The 17,275-nt window shown below is 39.0% G+C and overlaps 1 protein-coding gene across 3 annotated transcripts in view; it reads right to left on the reverse strand.

Moving 5' to 3' along the window:
• TGS1 (trimethylguanosine synthase 1) overlaps positions 1 to 17,275 on the reverse strand; it is a 40,837-nt gene that overhangs the window by 12,827 nt on the left and 10,735 nt on the right. For 2 of the 3 annotated variants that reach the window (XM_074987172.1, XM_074987170.1), the window contains exons 6-12: positions 16,263 to 16,349; positions 14,387 to 14,561; positions 11,140 to 11,479; positions 9,677 to 9,844; positions 8,522 to 8,665; positions 4,164 to 4,382; positions 3,113 to 3,189 (exon numbers count right to left, since the gene is read on the reverse strand). In XM_074987172.1, the coding sequence (XP_074843273.1) occupies positions 3,113 to 3,189; positions 4,164 to 4,382; positions 8,522 to 8,665; positions 9,677 to 9,844; positions 11,140 to 11,479; positions 14,387 to 14,561; positions 16,263 to 16,349 (1,210 nt within the window). The remainder of the gene's footprint in view (positions 1 to 3,112; positions 3,190 to 4,163; positions 4,383 to 8,521; positions 8,666 to 9,676; positions 9,845 to 11,139; positions 11,480 to 14,386; positions 14,562 to 16,262; positions 16,350 to 17,275) is intronic. The other variant, XM_074987171.1, reaches the window with a different exon arrangement.

Here is a 17,275-nt window from a genome sequence, read left to right on the forward strand (position 1 = left end):
AGTAGATTGACATTTAGGTCATCATTTTAGTAGAGCTATGCTGCAAAACCAATTTTATTTTCAGCATTCAGTGATAGAACAGATGTCTCAGAGTTAACTTTTGTGTAATTTAAAATACTCCTTGACAGAAATAATAAATTCTCCTTCTAAGTTTCAGATCTTATATTGGCATAGTAGAAAGAGCATATCCTCCAGCTTAGGTCAATCTCTGGGCAAAGGTGTTGAATTTGAGAGAAGGGAAAAGGATCAATAGGTACAACAGCCACTGCACATTCACGCTCTCTCTCACTAAATATAAAAAAGGCTGTAACACTGCAAGAGTGTCAAAATCCCTAAAGAAAAAGCAAGTGGTAAGAGCCAGAATTACTACCTTAGGGACAAATTCTGCTCCCTGATCCCTGACGGTTTTTCAATTTTTTTTTTTGGGGGGGGAAGGGGGGCAAAAACCTTCTAAGTGAACAGGCCACCAGGTGAAATCAGTGGGGCTTTAAACTATCTGGATTTCTCAAGAGTTTCCACTGAGCTTGATGCTGGAAACTCTAAAACAAAATGAACAAATACCCTAACGAGAACAAGAAAATCTCTTTGAATCTGTGTCTCAAACCTGTCTCTCTGAGGGAGTTTTTCCAAATGAAAGTGTGTGGTATACTGTGTAAATGTACAACCAGCAGCCAGTTAAAGTGACTCCTCAATCCAAGCCTTTTAAAATCATTTGATTGCTAGTTTTGTTAATTTGAAAATACTAGTTGTTTTTTCCCCCCAAAAGAAAACATACTCAGTGCACTAAAACCCTGAAGCAAAGAGATTCAACAACATGCAGTATGTCACACACAACAAAGAGTGCTTAAAAAGCAAGGAATAATTGTACTATAATTAGCATAAACAGAAAAAAATAGTTAAAAACAGATCTTTAACATTCTCCTGGAGCTGTTCATCTCCAATTTGACCTAAAGATGAAAACGTGCACCAAAATTATTCTTGTAACAAAAAATCACAATCACATGCAGGTAAATTTAATGGGATTTTTAAAAACCCAAATAATTTCCTGTGAATTCTTGTGTAACACCTTTTCCCATCATTTAGTGATACTACTGCTCCCTCTAGAGACAGAAGAATGAACTGAAGAAAGAAAGCTGGATAACCCGCATTTTAACCAAGGGCTGGTCTACGTTACCATGCGCTAGTGCTCCTGTGCCCCTGTAACATGTTGGGTGAAGACACTATGCTGACAGGAGAGCACTCTCCTATCAGCATAAGGAAGGCTACAATTTTGTCTTGGGTAGTTTTAGTAAAAGTCATGGACAAGTCAAGAGCAAAAAACCAAAAATTCACCGCCTGCAATGTGTCCATGACTTACACTAGAAATACCTATGATGAAATCTTTGGGGAGGGGAGAGAATGAGAGCTGAGGGAATGCTGCAAGGGTGTGCCACTGGTGGGAGGGAGGGGCTGCTCGGTAGGGGCACTGGGCTAGCAGCCTCAGCTGCACACAGTTGCTTGAACTAGAGACTGCTGCATTGGGCCACAGCACGGGGGGGAAGGTGGGGATAACTCAGTGGTTAGAGGACTGGCCTTATAAACCCCGGGTTGTGAGTTTTCAATCCTTGAGGGGGCCTTGCACAGATTAGATTAAAAAAGTCTGTCAGTGATGGTGATACCGCCTGCCATGTGTGCAGGGACTGGACTTATAACCTCCTGAGGTCCCTTCCAGCTCTGTGAGATACCATATGTATATCCATGTTTCAAAGTTTTTTTGAACTGATTTTAAACTTTGAGTTGTATGACACTATGAGGGCCAGAGAATGTGGATAAGAATAATAATGTAATGACAGTAGACACAGATTCAAAATGCTGAAGATTTATAGTTGTTAAAATACAAATTGTCATCATGTCAAACTATACTAAGTAAAGAGGTGTACCTTAAGCTAAGTTCTCAAGCAACATTTTACTTACTTTGCCTAAATTTTTCATCATCAATGGAAACATCTCTTCAATTTGTATGTGTTCAGTAAAACTGATGTTCATTAATATTAACCAATAAAAAATAAATGCCTCTGAACCTTCATATAAATCAAGAACTAAATTAAAAAATAATGGCAGACCAAATTTAAAGAAGAATAAAAAGAAACACTTGATACTGAATTCCACACAGACTGACCACCACAGGTGACAGAGACAGATATGGTAAGTTAAAATAAAAAAGGAACGAAAGGTTATATGGCCAATACCAATGTCTCTAACTGCTTGTAGTAAAATAGGGGTAATCACACTTTATAACTGAGGGTGAAATTGGCCTCCATTGGGTGCAGATAGGAGTTTCCTTGCCATGTACAGCTTAGCTCAAATTGACTTGGTATATTACAGATTCTTCCCTTCTTCTAATACATACATAAATTAAATGAAATCAGAAAATAGCTCCTCCAGAAGACAAGATGCATATTTGAACAACTAATGACCTGATTCTATATGACAAATCCTGTAACAAGTTCTCTGGGGATGTGACTACCGATTTTCCTACTCCCCCGCCCTCCCACTATGCAGGTGCCAGCACTAAACAAATGTTATTTTATTTGTAATAGTGAGGGGAGGGAGGAATGAAAAGTAAGAACAACTTATTTCTATTCTTATATTCTGAACAAAAAATTCTAAAAAACTTACTGTTTACAAGATAGGCACATAATATTTCAGGAAAAATCCTTCTACACTAATACTGACTGCAAAGCTGTATGGAACATGGGTGATCATTCATCATATTATTCTTATGGTAAAAGCTGTGTTATCCGGCACTTGGATAATTGGCAAAGTTGGTTAACTGACATCTGCCAGGGATGGCTACCCCAGTTTGAATAACCAGAACATTTCATTATCTGGCAATCCTCAGTGTTCAGGGATGCTGGATAATCAAGTTAGTATTATACCAATATTACAAAATTGCAACGACTATCACAAGATAGGCCATGCCAGAAGTCTATAGGAATTTGGAATAGAGTGGTACACAAAACAGAGAGTAAAAGCCTATTGTTCTAGAATGAAGAAAGGAAAAACAAACTGACAATTTTTAGTTTACTTCAGCAAAGTTGCTTCTGAAAATGGCTTATGAATGATAACTCACCTGGTCAATATCAGCATTGCGTGGCAGGAAATAGACAATGTTGTTTGTGATCTTCTGGGACAGCTTGAAAATTTCAAATGTAGAGATCAGTAAAGGAAAAATAAAAGCTTTGCAAGGGTTAATTTGATATGTTAGAAAGTCCCAATCTAGTCATCAGGGATAGTATACACTTCTAATTAATCTGTTGGTGCCATGCATTAGATACTCTTTTGAAATATCAGACCTAGTATTACCAAAACGGATAAACTCCTCACATTCCATAAATATGTCCACGTGTTATGGAGTGTTTCATTTGTCAGAGTTTCAATAAAATTGTTCCTTATAATGAAAACCATGTCTTTTACAACTGTTGCACATTTTTAATTAGCTAGCTGTTTTGTATCCATATTCTGGCTTGATCCTTCTAATTAATCACACACATATGAAAGACAAATTGAAAGTCACACACACGCATCAATTATCAAGTTAGCAAGAGGCCAACAAGATGCTATACAATATCAAAATGGAAAAGGTCTACTAAGACAGACAGGATTAAAACTTCCGCATCAATAGCACTGCTTTTTCCTATTGATTGGTTTTGTGGGATGCAGCATCTCCTACGTTTTAGAGTCTGGAAAAAAAAATTCTAAGTAAATAGGATGTACTTTTGAGAGGGGAAAAAAAATCAGAAGTGATAGCAGTGATTGTTTATTGATAATTTTTGGAGACACATGATCTTATTTTACCATACAACAATCTTGAAGGTAGATGCTCCTGAGTACTAACTCAAGCTCTACCACTACCCTCTGCATGGGCAAATCACCAAGGACCAAATGCTGTAACTGTGACCACTAATTTTGACCACCTCAGATTTTGGGCATCCAATTTCAGACCTATAAGGCCTAACAGTCTAAAGTAGTTTGCACCTGCAGTTCCAAACCCAGTTCAAAGGAACCCAAGATATCAGAACGAGACAGAGCCAAATAATCATGCAGGGGTTTTATGGACTAACAGAAATTAAGCTCTTGTAAATGTGAGAGAGGTCAATGTGAATATATAACTGAAAAAGGATATCCATCAGGTGATATCATTGTTCTAACATCAAAGATTTCTGCTGTGGCATAGTCAGGGCCTCCCCATGGAGGGCTGAGGAACACAACATCTGCTTTTATATGAGAAGCCAGCATCATGAAGTCTCCACATATGAAGTCTATCTGATCGGCTACTCCATATACGTCTGCATTATTGCAGGCAAGACTGATCTTAACAGGGTCAATATCGATTGCAATCACTGCAAATAAGGAAAAAGAATGAGCACTATGTGAAATACACAAGCTGACAAAGCCATTGGACAGATGTCAATATTGCTTGACAAAGAAGATGTTCCTTTGGTGAAGGTGTATATTGCAGGTCTCACGTGCAGAATGCATTCATAAACCCACTAATTGTGTGTTCCCAATAGGGACTTCCATGACTAGGTGAAGCTTTTGTCATATACCAATACGCATTCCTTAAAATGTGTGTCCTTTTTGTCACACACCACAGCTAATTATCTCAGTCTTGTTGCTAACGAACGCCAAATTGTATTTCCTGCAAGAGGCAAGTTCTTACTTTTGGACGTGGCAAAGCAGAGATTCCTAGACGCTGCAGGGCCAGTACAGTTTCACAGTACATGAAGATGGGAAAGCAGGTGAGATCTGGGAAAGCTAGCTGTGGCTGTACGTACTCTGCATGTGCGAAGCACAGTTCTGCAATGGCTCCCTCTGTATTGCTAAACTGGGGTCTTTGGGACTGTGCATCTGCTGCTGTGGCAGGGTGGGCAACCAACATAGCAAGAAGAGCCATTTTTCCCAATTCGGTAAAAAAATCAATAATTCAAGAGCCACGGTACATGTGAATAAGAGACAGTCCTTAATAAATAACGTCAAACCGTACGTTTTGTCATGCCTATTTTAAGAACAGTGCACGCACGATCTGTAATGTGATACATGTTCATTGCAGAATGTTCACAAGCTTTTTAAATAGTCTCCTTCCTTACACTTTATGTATCTCAGTTCGCACCACTGTCTTCCTGATTTTCACTCCTGAACCTTCTCTCTATCTCCAGAAGACGCTTGGGTGAGATATCCAAAGTTTGGAGATCACATATAATTTGCTATTTAGATATGATTTGTTCATTTTGATGCTTTTAGGAATTCACCATTTATTGAAAATAATCAGTTTTTTTTTTTTTTTTGTTACTTTGCATCGGGAGTCACAAAGAAGTCCTTAAAGAGCCTCATGCAGCTATAGAGCTGCAGGTTGCAGACTCCCGCACTACGCTGATCCACCAGTTCAACACTGGGCTGAAGCACTGGTTACAACAGTACATTCTGGGAGGGCAAGGACTCCTTTCTTAGACACCAGCAAACCCCCTAGGCCACGCAGCTCAGACTACGTGGCTGGCAGCTGATCTTAGCACAAGAATAAATGAATGACAGGCTGCAAGGGATGACACTAATCAATAACTCTTCTGAAAACTAAACAAGCTACGTGCACCTGACATAGCATAAGCGTTACGTCTCACCTCAGGCCTTACCATGTTTTTCACATCGGGCTACCCACACGCTTATCAGCTGCCAGATGACCTAAGTCCTCCCATTTCAAATTAAGGCTACGTCTACAGTATGAGATAAATTCAAATTTATTAAAATTCATTTTGTAACACTGGGTTTTATAAATTTGAATTTGAGTATCCTCACCTCCCCAGCTTCCCCACAAAGTCGATTTATTTGCTGCCACATTCAATCGCCAAACACTGACTTCTGCAACAGTGCATTGTAGGAACCTATCCCACCGTTCCCTCACCTCCATAGCATTCTGTGTATTTTCGCTGGTGCAGCATTGGAAAAAAATGCCCCACAAGTGATTGTGGATATGTGATTCATCCTCCCACATTGCATTGCCCTCATTCCCCTCCCTTGGAAAGCAGACTGACATTTTTTCCAGAAGGAAAGAGGGAAAAGTAGGACATCAACAAAGATCACCAAATTAACTGAAATGTCTTACTTCTATAACTGAAGTGTTTTTTATAACTGAATTATCAAAGATTATACAAAAAGCAGCAGGTTTCTGTTTCTTTTCAGCTGGCCCTCCAGCCACTGTCCCCTCACCCTTGATTAGAGGAACATGATCCCTGAAAATAATACAGGAACAATGCAAAGCTTGAAGGAACAGTAGGACAGCAAAGGTTTGGAAAAAAGAGATTTTGTGAGGCAGGGTTTTTGGCTTCCCAGTTCATTACATGGAGGTGCCCAACATGGGGGATGGGGCTTGCCAAATTTACACACACGAATGCTCCACTGCCCTGGGATCATCCAGCAGTTTGTGTCTTCTCAACTGGCCCTCTAGACACTTTTTCCTGTGTTAAGGGGGCCAAAATGTGAAGAAAGAGGATAGAAAAGGTGAGGAAAAAGATTTTTGACTTCCCACTACGTTACACAGAGTGGTCCAACACAGGGGATGGGACTCGCCAAATTTCAACATGTGGTGTTGCTCAGGCATGGGGGACAGCCCTGACCCCTTGGACCCTTTCCTCCAATTGTTGGGGGAGTCGGGTGGATCAGAAGATGATGGGCCAGTTGACGAGGTCCCTTCAGTGTTGCCTAAGCGGAGGGAGGGGAGCAGCCCCGACTGTGTGGGGGCCATTTTTAATGTGTAGATGATCTCACAGCACTGATAACAAAGAAAGAAAGAAGTTTCTCAGTCTCTCATACAAGCCAGATCCCATAGCCAGAGGCTTCCTGGTGCAAATTCGAACTCGCAGGCTTCCTGTTATCTAACTCCTGGGCACCTGGAGAGCAGCAAAGATGGAAGCAGCCAGAGCTGAGCACTGTGGGATACATATGGGACACCTCTAGAGGCTAAGGAAATCGATTAAAAAACATGGCGCTTCCATACTGGCCCTCAGTTGAACTTTTTAAATCGAACTTCATACGACACTCACCCACCTTCAACGTTATATCAATCTTAGTGCTCCGAAAAATTGAGCTAGTGATATTTAAGTGAAGACAGTAATGTTGTAAAATTGAGATAACTACCTTATATTTGATTTTATCAGGCAGTGTAGACATAGCCTAAATATTTCTATGTCATTGATAACTGTATGCTTGCAAGGCATCGTAAGACTACCTCTCTTCCTTATTGGATTTTGTGGTCCCAAGCCTGGATCAGAAAAGAAGGTCTGGTCCATGGTACAGTTTCCCTTCACCTCTACACACTTTTGAGCTACAGAAATGACTCTGATTAGCTCTTATGACACACTATAAGCATTTACAAAAAACTCAGTCACAAAATATAAAGTACAAAACTAAGTTAAGATTAAAAGAATAGTTACAGAAATAACGGAATGTGAACTACCACATTTAGCACATATCCCGTCATCACCGGCCTTCCCCACAAAACACTCAGTAGTAGAATATGAATCTGCTTTTCACCCAGGAATGCTTAGTGATAGATTTCCTGGAGATGAACACTATGTTTTCACTGAAACTGCTTTCATTCAATTAAAGCAGAAGAAATTAATTTTCAATTTAAAAATAAACTAATTTTAGATTAACATTACTTTGCAGTAACTGGCTCAGCTGCACCAGCATGTGCTCCTATTATTGGACATATTTTGTATTTAATATTGAGTATGCTTATGAGTGGCCCACAACTGCATACTGCTGAGTTGTCATGGAAACAAGGGGCTGTAAGCCGCTCATCCGACACTAACACGCTCATTACCTTAACTTCCTGTACTTCATCAGAACCCGATCAAGAGTGACAAAATCATCAAAGAGATTCTTGGGGACTGTGGGATTATTAAACCTGCAAAATGATTTCCTGAGGGAAAAAACTGTTCTTGGGAACATCTCTTATAAATGGGTTTTCTTTTTCCTGTGGAAGTGAAGAGGATTTTCTTCCCATTTTCTTTTCATCCATTTTTTAGCTTGGGAATGGCACTTCTCAGAGCCAGCCAGTGCTGCCCCTCAGTTTGTCACAGGCATGGCCCCAAGAAGTCTGTTACAAGCTGGACCTGCCTTCTGAAGCAAGTTCCCTAGATTTTGCACCACTCTGTTGTGGGAGACTGGAAATTCTGTGAGAGTTTCACTGAAATTAAAATTAATTATACAGATTAATTCAGACTCACCATTTTAATCACTATTGCAGCCCGTTATTTATTTTTTAAAATATCTCAGCACTAAGGGAGTCTACTTGGGATTGGGATATGCCTGCTATATAGATTAGCTTTTTACTACAACACACGATAAATAAAATAACTTTGAATAATGCAACAAGTGATCATCTTTGGCTAACATAAACTGATTAAAATATGCATGGCAGAAATACAAGAGCAGCCCTATCTTTTCAAACATATTAAATCAATATATACAAAGAGATGATTACCTCTTTTGGATGCCAAGGCAAATTGAATGGCATTTCCTCCAACTCCACAGAACGCATCCACTATTATATCACAGCTGAAGGACTGCCCGACACGGGTTGCAATATGCTCAGCAATCTTCTCAGGTGTAACAGAAAACCAACCCTCTGATGGAGGGAATGTTGGATGGGATGGAGGAAAAAAGCTGTCAATTGTTTTCAAAAATCAACTCATCCAAAGAACTGAACAGAAGCTGAACATCAAGTTAAGCCTGGCAACTATCGCACCAGGCATTTTACTAGAATTATGAGCTTGATCCTGTAAGGTTCTAAATACTGATTCCGTACAGAATTTTACGTCCCGTAGTCCCACTAAAGTCAGTGTACTCGTGCGATTGCAGCCGAACACGTACTTCAGTGCTAGATTGAGCCAATGTGCTCAAAAGCTTCTGGGATCAAGCCCAACACGATCATGACGAAAGATAATAGTATATGCTTCAGTCACTACGGTGTCATTCTGTTACTAACGAACACAGAAGATCCAGAATTTATGTTAAAATTAAACCAGAGCAAAAAAAAAAAAAAAAAAAAAAGCCAATGGAGAACACAGACCATGCCGTCTTTATAACTGAAGTCAGGAAGGGGATCGTTTGAAATAAGATGATAAAAACCCACAAGACATTGTCATAACAATCACTCATCTTTCTGCACATTTATGACTTTTTTTTGCCCTTTGGAGAACCTATAAGGATCTACGTAAAGCTGCATTTTAGCAACTGACTAAATTTATAGCATTTAATATGCGAACAAAACATTTAATCAACGTATTTCAACATTTTACAAGTTTACTTGGCCACACACACCTTTTGCCATCTGCTTTGTGAAGACCACCACTAACATAAATTAACCAAACAGAATATAGCATAATTACAGGCAGCACAATTTTCAGAGGAGATCCTGTCTTACATATGTGGCAGACCCTCCATAGAGATCAACACAGCTCCATTGAAATCTATGATCTATGTTCATCTGCCCCAGTTCACTGTAAATTTACTCATATGTGCCACAATGATGTAAACTAGCATTCACTTTTGCTTTGTTGTTTCTTATCAGACAATGAGTGTGCTGGTTTAAATAACTTTACACTACAACATTCGCATGCTCCAGCTAATAACATACCTCTATCTAATTTAATCCCCTCATCAAACCGAGAGAACAATCTGTAACGCTGTGCCCAGTATTTGGCCAGCTCAGGATCCGCAGCAATCTCAACAGGTAAAGATGGTGTTGCCATTCTGTTCTTTTTCTTCTTTTTCTTTTTCTTCTTCTTTTGGGTATTTGGTTCAGCTACAAATGAAAACACCAAATTGCAAAGTTAGCGTCATTGTAGAAATTCCTCAGTTCAGTGTTGGATTCCATATACGGACATTTGCAGGATTCTGCAGGTTGGTGGGGCAGTGGGGGGTGTTAAACAGGAGCTTGCTAGATCTAGAGACACACGTGGTTATGTTTGTGAAGGAGGCAGTGTTTTCATACCAATTTCCAGTACAGATAGATCTAGGCCACAAACCCATTACAGTATTAAGACAGAAAGGGGAATACTGATGAAGTGTCTTGAAATGGGTTTGGGTTAGCAGGGCAAATGGAAGAGAATGAAAGCCCAGGTTGCCATTAGGAGCTTGAGGTGAATTTCCAGTTGGCACACCACACATTGCCAGGCATCTCTGAGCTGTACCTCTGGCACGGTATCAAATCCTCCTGTTCCCCAGTGTGAAGTCTCTTTGCCCTAATTACTTTGGCAGAGTGGTTCCTGTACTTATCGCCCACAACTTAACTGCTAGGCGAATTGGTTTACTGGCAAAGGGGTGAATCTCAACCGAGTTACCGTTCTTTTCTGCAGGTGGCAATATAATTAGCATTGCATAATTAATAAGTATTAACCAAATAAGGGAGCAAGTTAATGACCATGTATAAGCAACTGTACTATGCTTTGCACTTAAATCAGAAATCAAAACTGATCTACACAGAAGAACTTTTTAATACCAATCTTATATTAAAATAAGTGCAGCTACAGTCACAGGAATATTAACATATATTTGGAAGCTTCCATAATCCTATTCCTTCTGAGTATAGCAAATGTTCAATAAAGAGAAGGCTCATTAAATAGCTTTTTTCTTTCCTGGAAAATAAATTAATTTTCATGTTAACACATTTCATGTTCCTTGAGGATCAGTGCAGTAACATATCCAAGAACCCAAGCTGACAGTCCAGATATTTCTGTTTAATTGAATCAATCACTATTACAGACTCTCTCTCGCTACTGAAACAATGCAGCAACAATGAGGGCAGTTTCACAGCAACTAAAAAAGGAGTGGCAAACTGCTACTCATCACCACAAACCCCAAAGATCATTATTAAAGAGAGATAAGGTCAGAATTCATTCAGAGAAGTGCCAAAGCTATCTACACTTACACTAACACTGCATTAGCCAGATCTCAGTTTGCATGATTTTGAAGGAAAAAAAATGGAGACTATGGTAAGTTTCATTAAGTAAACATAAAATGCTAAACAGACCGATAAAGAAACCTTACAAGATAAAGCTTATAACCAATATGCTTCTAGTTATTTAAAAATGTACCAACCTTGGGTCACAATTTCTGTTTCTACCTGAAGATAATCTGGAATATCCAGAGCAACTAGCTGTCGCCCAGAATGACATTCCTGTCCTCCTGAGTTCTGAGAGGTAGAGCCACTGACTGTTGCATCTTCCTTCCCCTTCTCTTCAAGGAAATGTGTACCAAGTTCATTAGTAACAATGTTAGAAGATATCAGGTCATGCTTTTTAGCACTGAGATTACTATTTCGTGAACTTTCCTCTTGCTCTGAGTCACTGCTTGAAGAGGATGCATGCACCTTATCCTGTGATTCCTGGGACATAGGCTCCTCTCCAGGTGCATTAACCTGCTTTAGGAAGTTCTCTGCCTGGAAGTGTCAAGCATCAAATAATTAGATTGCACCATCATTACGATGAAACAAGGTAGTTCAAAATAGTGGTGCTCTACCTTTTCCAGAACATTGCACCCTTTTCAGATGTCTGATTTGTCTTGTGCACTTCTAAGTTTCACCTCACTTAAAAGTTACATCAGGCCCTGGTAACTTGCAGACATCTAACTTTTCTATGTTCATCTAACTTTTACATGTTCTTTTTTTAATTTTATCTTCTAAATCTACCCCTTTCCCATCAGAATTCACTATGTTATGCATTCCTTCTTCAGACTTCTCAGTGAAGACCGAAACAAAGAAGTCATTAAGCATCTCTGACATTTCCAAGTTTCCCATTACTGTCTGTCTCTCCCTCCTCACTGAGCAATGGGCCCACCCTACCCATAGTCTCTCTCTTGCTTTTAATGTATTTATAAAAAGTCTTCTTGTTTCCCTTTATGCCCTCAGCTAATTTGAGCTCATTTTGTGCTTTTGCTTTTCTAATCTTGCCCCTGCATTCCTGTGTTGTTTGCCTATATTCATCCTTCGGCATTTGTCCTAGTTTCCATTTTTTATGATTCCTTTTTTATTTTGAGATCACACAAGATCTCCTGGTTAAGCCAAGGCAGTCTTTTGACATATTTTCTATCTTTTCTATGCAGAGGAATAGCTTGCTTTTGGACCCTTAATAATATCCCTTTGAAAAACTGTCAACTCTCCTCTGTTGTTTTTCCCCTCAGTCTCGCTTCCCATGGGACCCTACTTACCAGCTCTCTGAGTTTACCAAAATCCGCCTTCCTGAAATCCATTGTCTCTGTTTTGCTGTTCTCCCTTCTACCCTTTTTTAAAATTGTGAACTCTATGATTTCACAATCACTTTCACCCAAGCTGCCTTCCACTTACAGATTCTCAATGAGTTCGTCCCTATGGGTTAAAATCAAATCTAGGACAGCTTCCCTGTTGGTAGGTTTTTCAACCTTCTGAAATAAGTTGTCTCCAATGCAGTCTAAGAACTTATTGGATAGTCTGTGTGTCGCGGTGTTAGTTTCCCAACATATATCAGCCCCTCTCATGTAAACCTTAGGAAACACATACAGTTATTTTCAAATAGCCACACATTTCTTTCATAAGCCTGGCAAAGCGGAATTTTCCCCAGGATTACATTTACCGCAGGTGCAGGATAAGCACTACTCAGTCTCGTACCAGAGAGTTTACTGACAAGTTTGGAGTCCAACACAACACTAACCATCAATGCTAGAAAATAAAATGTTTACATAAAAAAGTTGGACGTAGCTTGAGCCCTAGAAAAATGTGAGATAATATTAAGAGTAAATAAACTCAACAATAATACAGAAGATATCAAAATAATGTATCGAGGAAGAAAAAAGTAATGACTAAACAGCAATGGCAACAGTCTACAAGAGAAAACCATTTACTTGCTTCAGTTGAGTTGGACTGAAACCTAAATCAATCACAACAATAACATAGCAGAAGTTTTGGTAAGGGACAGGAGAATGGATAAAGATTTGTGAGTAGTTTTATGTTCAATAAAAATACTGTGCAGCTGTACACAACTAATGACAGGATACTTACAGAAATATTTCTTCTTCACAATGCACGTGTTTCAAAACGCAAAACTGAAACCTAAACCTGCAAGTAATTCAATGGTCTATAGAAACATATGCATGTTACTGAACAAATGAGGCATCTAGAGCTAAGGAAAGCTGTTCATGTAAGTTGGACTGTTAACCTGACATGCTTAAAAAGCAACATTCCTCAAAAAAAAAACAACTCATGAATCATGTCATCAAATCCAGTTCCCTACACTCAAGGCAGGACCAAGCACCATCTATAGTATCCTTGTTAGATATTTATCCAACCTGTTAAGTATCTCCAAATGATGGAAGGTTCTACAACCACCCTATTCAATTTATTCCAGTACTTAAGCACCTTGACTGTTAGGAAATTTTTCCTAATGTCCAACCTAAACCTACCTTGTTGCAATTTTAGACCATTGCTTCTTGTCCTATCATCAGAGGCTAAGGAGAACAATTTTTCTCCCTGTTTTTTGTAAGAGCCTCTTAGCACTTAAAAGCAGTTATGTCCCCTCTCAGTCTTCTCTATTCCAAACTAAACAAACCCAGTTCTTTTAATTTTGTCTCCTAGGTCATATTTTCTAGATTTTTATTCATTTTAGTTGCTCTTCTCTGGACCCTCTCCAATTTCTCCATATCTTTCCTAAAATGTGGTGCCCAGAACTGGACACAGTATAGTAAACTCTTTCACATCTGGCATTCTATTTCCAGAAGTCTCAAATAACCAGCACTTTAACCATAAGTAAGTTTCAGTTACATTTCCCAGAAGAACAGTATAGTGAAAGTAAATACAAATAAATATGGCAAATACAGTATAAAAGTTTACAGTGTACAATACTACTATTGTTGGTAAATAAAGTACTCTGCATACTTTTTTTTTTGTTTCTTAATATCCGATCGTGTTTTTCATTCATGTTAAGAGTGGTTAGGTATACCTCTCTATTATCCAGAATATTTGAACATATGGCAACCTCCTGGTCCCGGGGCTGCAAGATATGAAAGAGTCTACTGTACTCCAACTGAGGCTTAATCAGCCCAGAGTAGAGTGGAAAAATTACTTCTCGTGCCTTGCTCACAACATGAAGAGTCTTTCTCCATTTCAACATTCTTCCTGACTGTGCTCTTTACTAACAAAGATGTGAAAGCAATACAGAAAGCCAAGCTTATGTATAATAATGCATATTCACGCCCCCAACACTTCCATTTTCACAGTTCAATAATAGATACCAGACATGCACAGTACATCTATAGAACAATGGTTAGGTACTTCACTATGCCAATGGTCATAATTAAACTTAAGAAATACTTATACCTTACTCAGAGTTTTACTTTTTTGATAAGACAACATTTCTGACTCTTCAGTGAAGAAGATGTGCTTATTTTTTCTCTTGACTGGTTTGCGCATGTCCAAGAACTGGGATTTGAGCTTTGCATTTTTCTCTAAATATTGGACTTTTCTGCTGCTGAAGTTTGAAATTCCCCCATACCTGCAATCAAAATAAATGGATTAAGTGGGCCTTGGTTTAACTGTAATATGGCCAATTATAAAAAAGATGAAACAAGGAATATACACTTTTGGAAGAAGGCAATTTACAACAGAACAACTGGCGCAGGCAGTTTCACTGCTAATCTCACATGAACAGCACGCTTCACATAAAAGCTTTCATTGAAGTATACCTCACTTGCAGCCCCTGCCAAATAGACATGTCATGTCTACTTGAGAAAAATGTTTAGGATCAAAATGTACCAAAAATTACTTCAGTTTTCTTTTTTGTAGTTCTTCAATAGTTCAGTATCTTCTAGAGGACAAATATGAAAGGGAAAAAGACATCTTGATTTATAAAATTAAATAAAACCATTTCCCACAGATTTGCAGAAACTGAAAAACAAAATCTACGTATTTATCACCTACTGAAATTTAACCAAAGTTTAAATATGTGGAATTCACCTATATGACTGTTATGAAATCTTAGAGAGAGACTGCCAGGGCTGATAGGCCAAACATTATCTTAAAGTTACGCTTGTCAGCCTATATGCAAATTTAAACTACCTAGCTAGAACATTCAAAATTAAACTATTTGCATATTAATGTGTGTTAGTGATACCTCAGAATATCCCCAGATCCAACTTAGAACTCCACAAAGGAGACACCCCAATCCCTGTCAAGTTTGTAGATCATGCCATGGAAAAATTGAGCCAGTGGAAACTAAAAACTGATTTATTTTTCATCATCAAAACGCTATCAACACCTGCATTAACAGGAAATTAGATCTGTCCAAATATAACGTAGCTGCAATAAATGACTATCAGACTCCTAGCTAGACAACAAACTTTTAAAGGTGATTAGAAATCAGAGCCCTCAAAAGCAGAGAATTTGAGAAACTAATTCATAATTTCACAAAACCAAGATATCTACACAACTGCAAGTGCTTTAACAAGAGGAGCTGTACATTAGGACGCCACATAATTTAAACCTCTGTAACCAGCTACCTTCACTTCAAAGCACTTTTATTATTCTCTAATTCACCTTTGGCACTTTGCATCTCTACTTTCCACTCCTACTACTACAATCACCTGAGACAAATCTTAGGCTGTGGCCACACTTGGCCCAAACTTCAAAATAGCCATGCAAATGGCCATTTCGAAGATTACTATCATTAGCATTAGGATGCTTCCAGCCGCTGCACTTCGAAAGCGCATGGCTTGGTGCGGCTACACAGGGGTCCTTTTCAAAAGGACCCCGGCTCCTTTCAAAATCCTCTTATTCTCGAGAGGAATAAGGGGATTTCGAAAGGAGCGGGGTCCTTTTGAAAAGGACCCCCGTGTAGCCGTGCCGAGCCACATGATTTCGAAAGCGGCGCTTTCGAAGTGCTGCAGCCAGAAGTGTCCTAATGCTAATGAGGTGCTGAATATTCAATTCAGCGCCTCATTAGTAATCTTCGAAATGGCCATTTGCACAGCCATTTCAAAGTTTTAGCCAAGTATGGCCACAGCCTTAGAGTTTTATTAAACACAGACACCAATTTTCAAATCATCTTCAAATAGCTTAATACTGAAAAGGAACAGATATTGCTGGTATCCTTCAAAATAATATTGCTGGGACAGCTAAAGCATAAAAGAAGTGGGAAAAAATTTGGGAGAAGTGGCGGGGGGTGAAAGGGGCACTGAATTTGCTTATAAATCATTACTTTTGTCCTGTGCCATGCTTGAATCCCAGAAGAGAACACGTTTCTTCAGCATCTGCAACAGGATTCTCATCTGCATCCAGTTCATGGCTATAAAGAAATGCAGACACTTGTTACTTTCTGTAAAAAGTCACCACTTTTATCACAATTGGTAGTAAAAGAGGAAAATTCCCATTAATACTGAGACTCCACAGCACATATTCTTATCTTCTGGGTTTTTAAAGAAACCCATGAAGAAAACCAAAATATTAATGAAGTTTAATATACACATCAGTAAGTGTCACAATGAACCTTTCCATTTATCAAGAACAACAAGAAGTCCTGTGGTACCTTATAGACTAAGATATTTTGGAGCATAAGCGTTTGTGGGCAAAGACCCACTTGTCAGATGCGTGAGACTCATGGTGCCACGGGACTTCTTGTTGTTCTCAAAAATACAGACTAACACAGCTACCTCTCTGATATTTTCCATTTATGTGCTCTAGGTACAAGCTAGACGGGGCAATCTGTCCAGATGAATGGAGACAATTAGCTTTGTTTACCTCAAGACACAATCATTTCTTGCTCTTATGCTACAACAATGGCATTAACACATCATTATCACCACATGAAATGGTAACTGCTTTATACTGTTTCCAGTTTCTCTCCGACCATCACAAAACATAAAAAAGCATGTTTTATGCCAATTACAAATACACAAGTCCATTCTCACCCAAAGACAAGCAGTCCTGTAGCACCTTAAAGACTAACAAATTTATTTATTAGGAAATTAGATTTTGTAGGTAAGACCCATTTCTTCAGCTTCATCTCATCCAATTTAATAACCAGTCTGGTGAGATGTGCACATATACCTCCCAGAAAGTTTGGAAGTCAGGGCTCTAGATTCTTTCCTTGAGATAAAGGAAGAGAGCCCTCCATCAACACAGGGGATCCAGGTTGTCAGATGAACAGGTAAGGAGGTAGAAAAGCTGACTATTATTATTTGCATTGTGACAGCAGCCAATGGATCCCATCAG

The sequence above is a fragment of the Carettochelys insculpta genome, chromosome 2 (genome assembly GCF_033958435.1).
Source record: "Carettochelys insculpta isolate YL-2023 chromosome 2, ASM3395843v1, whole genome shotgun sequence".
NCBI lineage: Eukaryota > Metazoa > Chordata > Testudines > Carettochelyidae > Carettochelys > Carettochelys insculpta.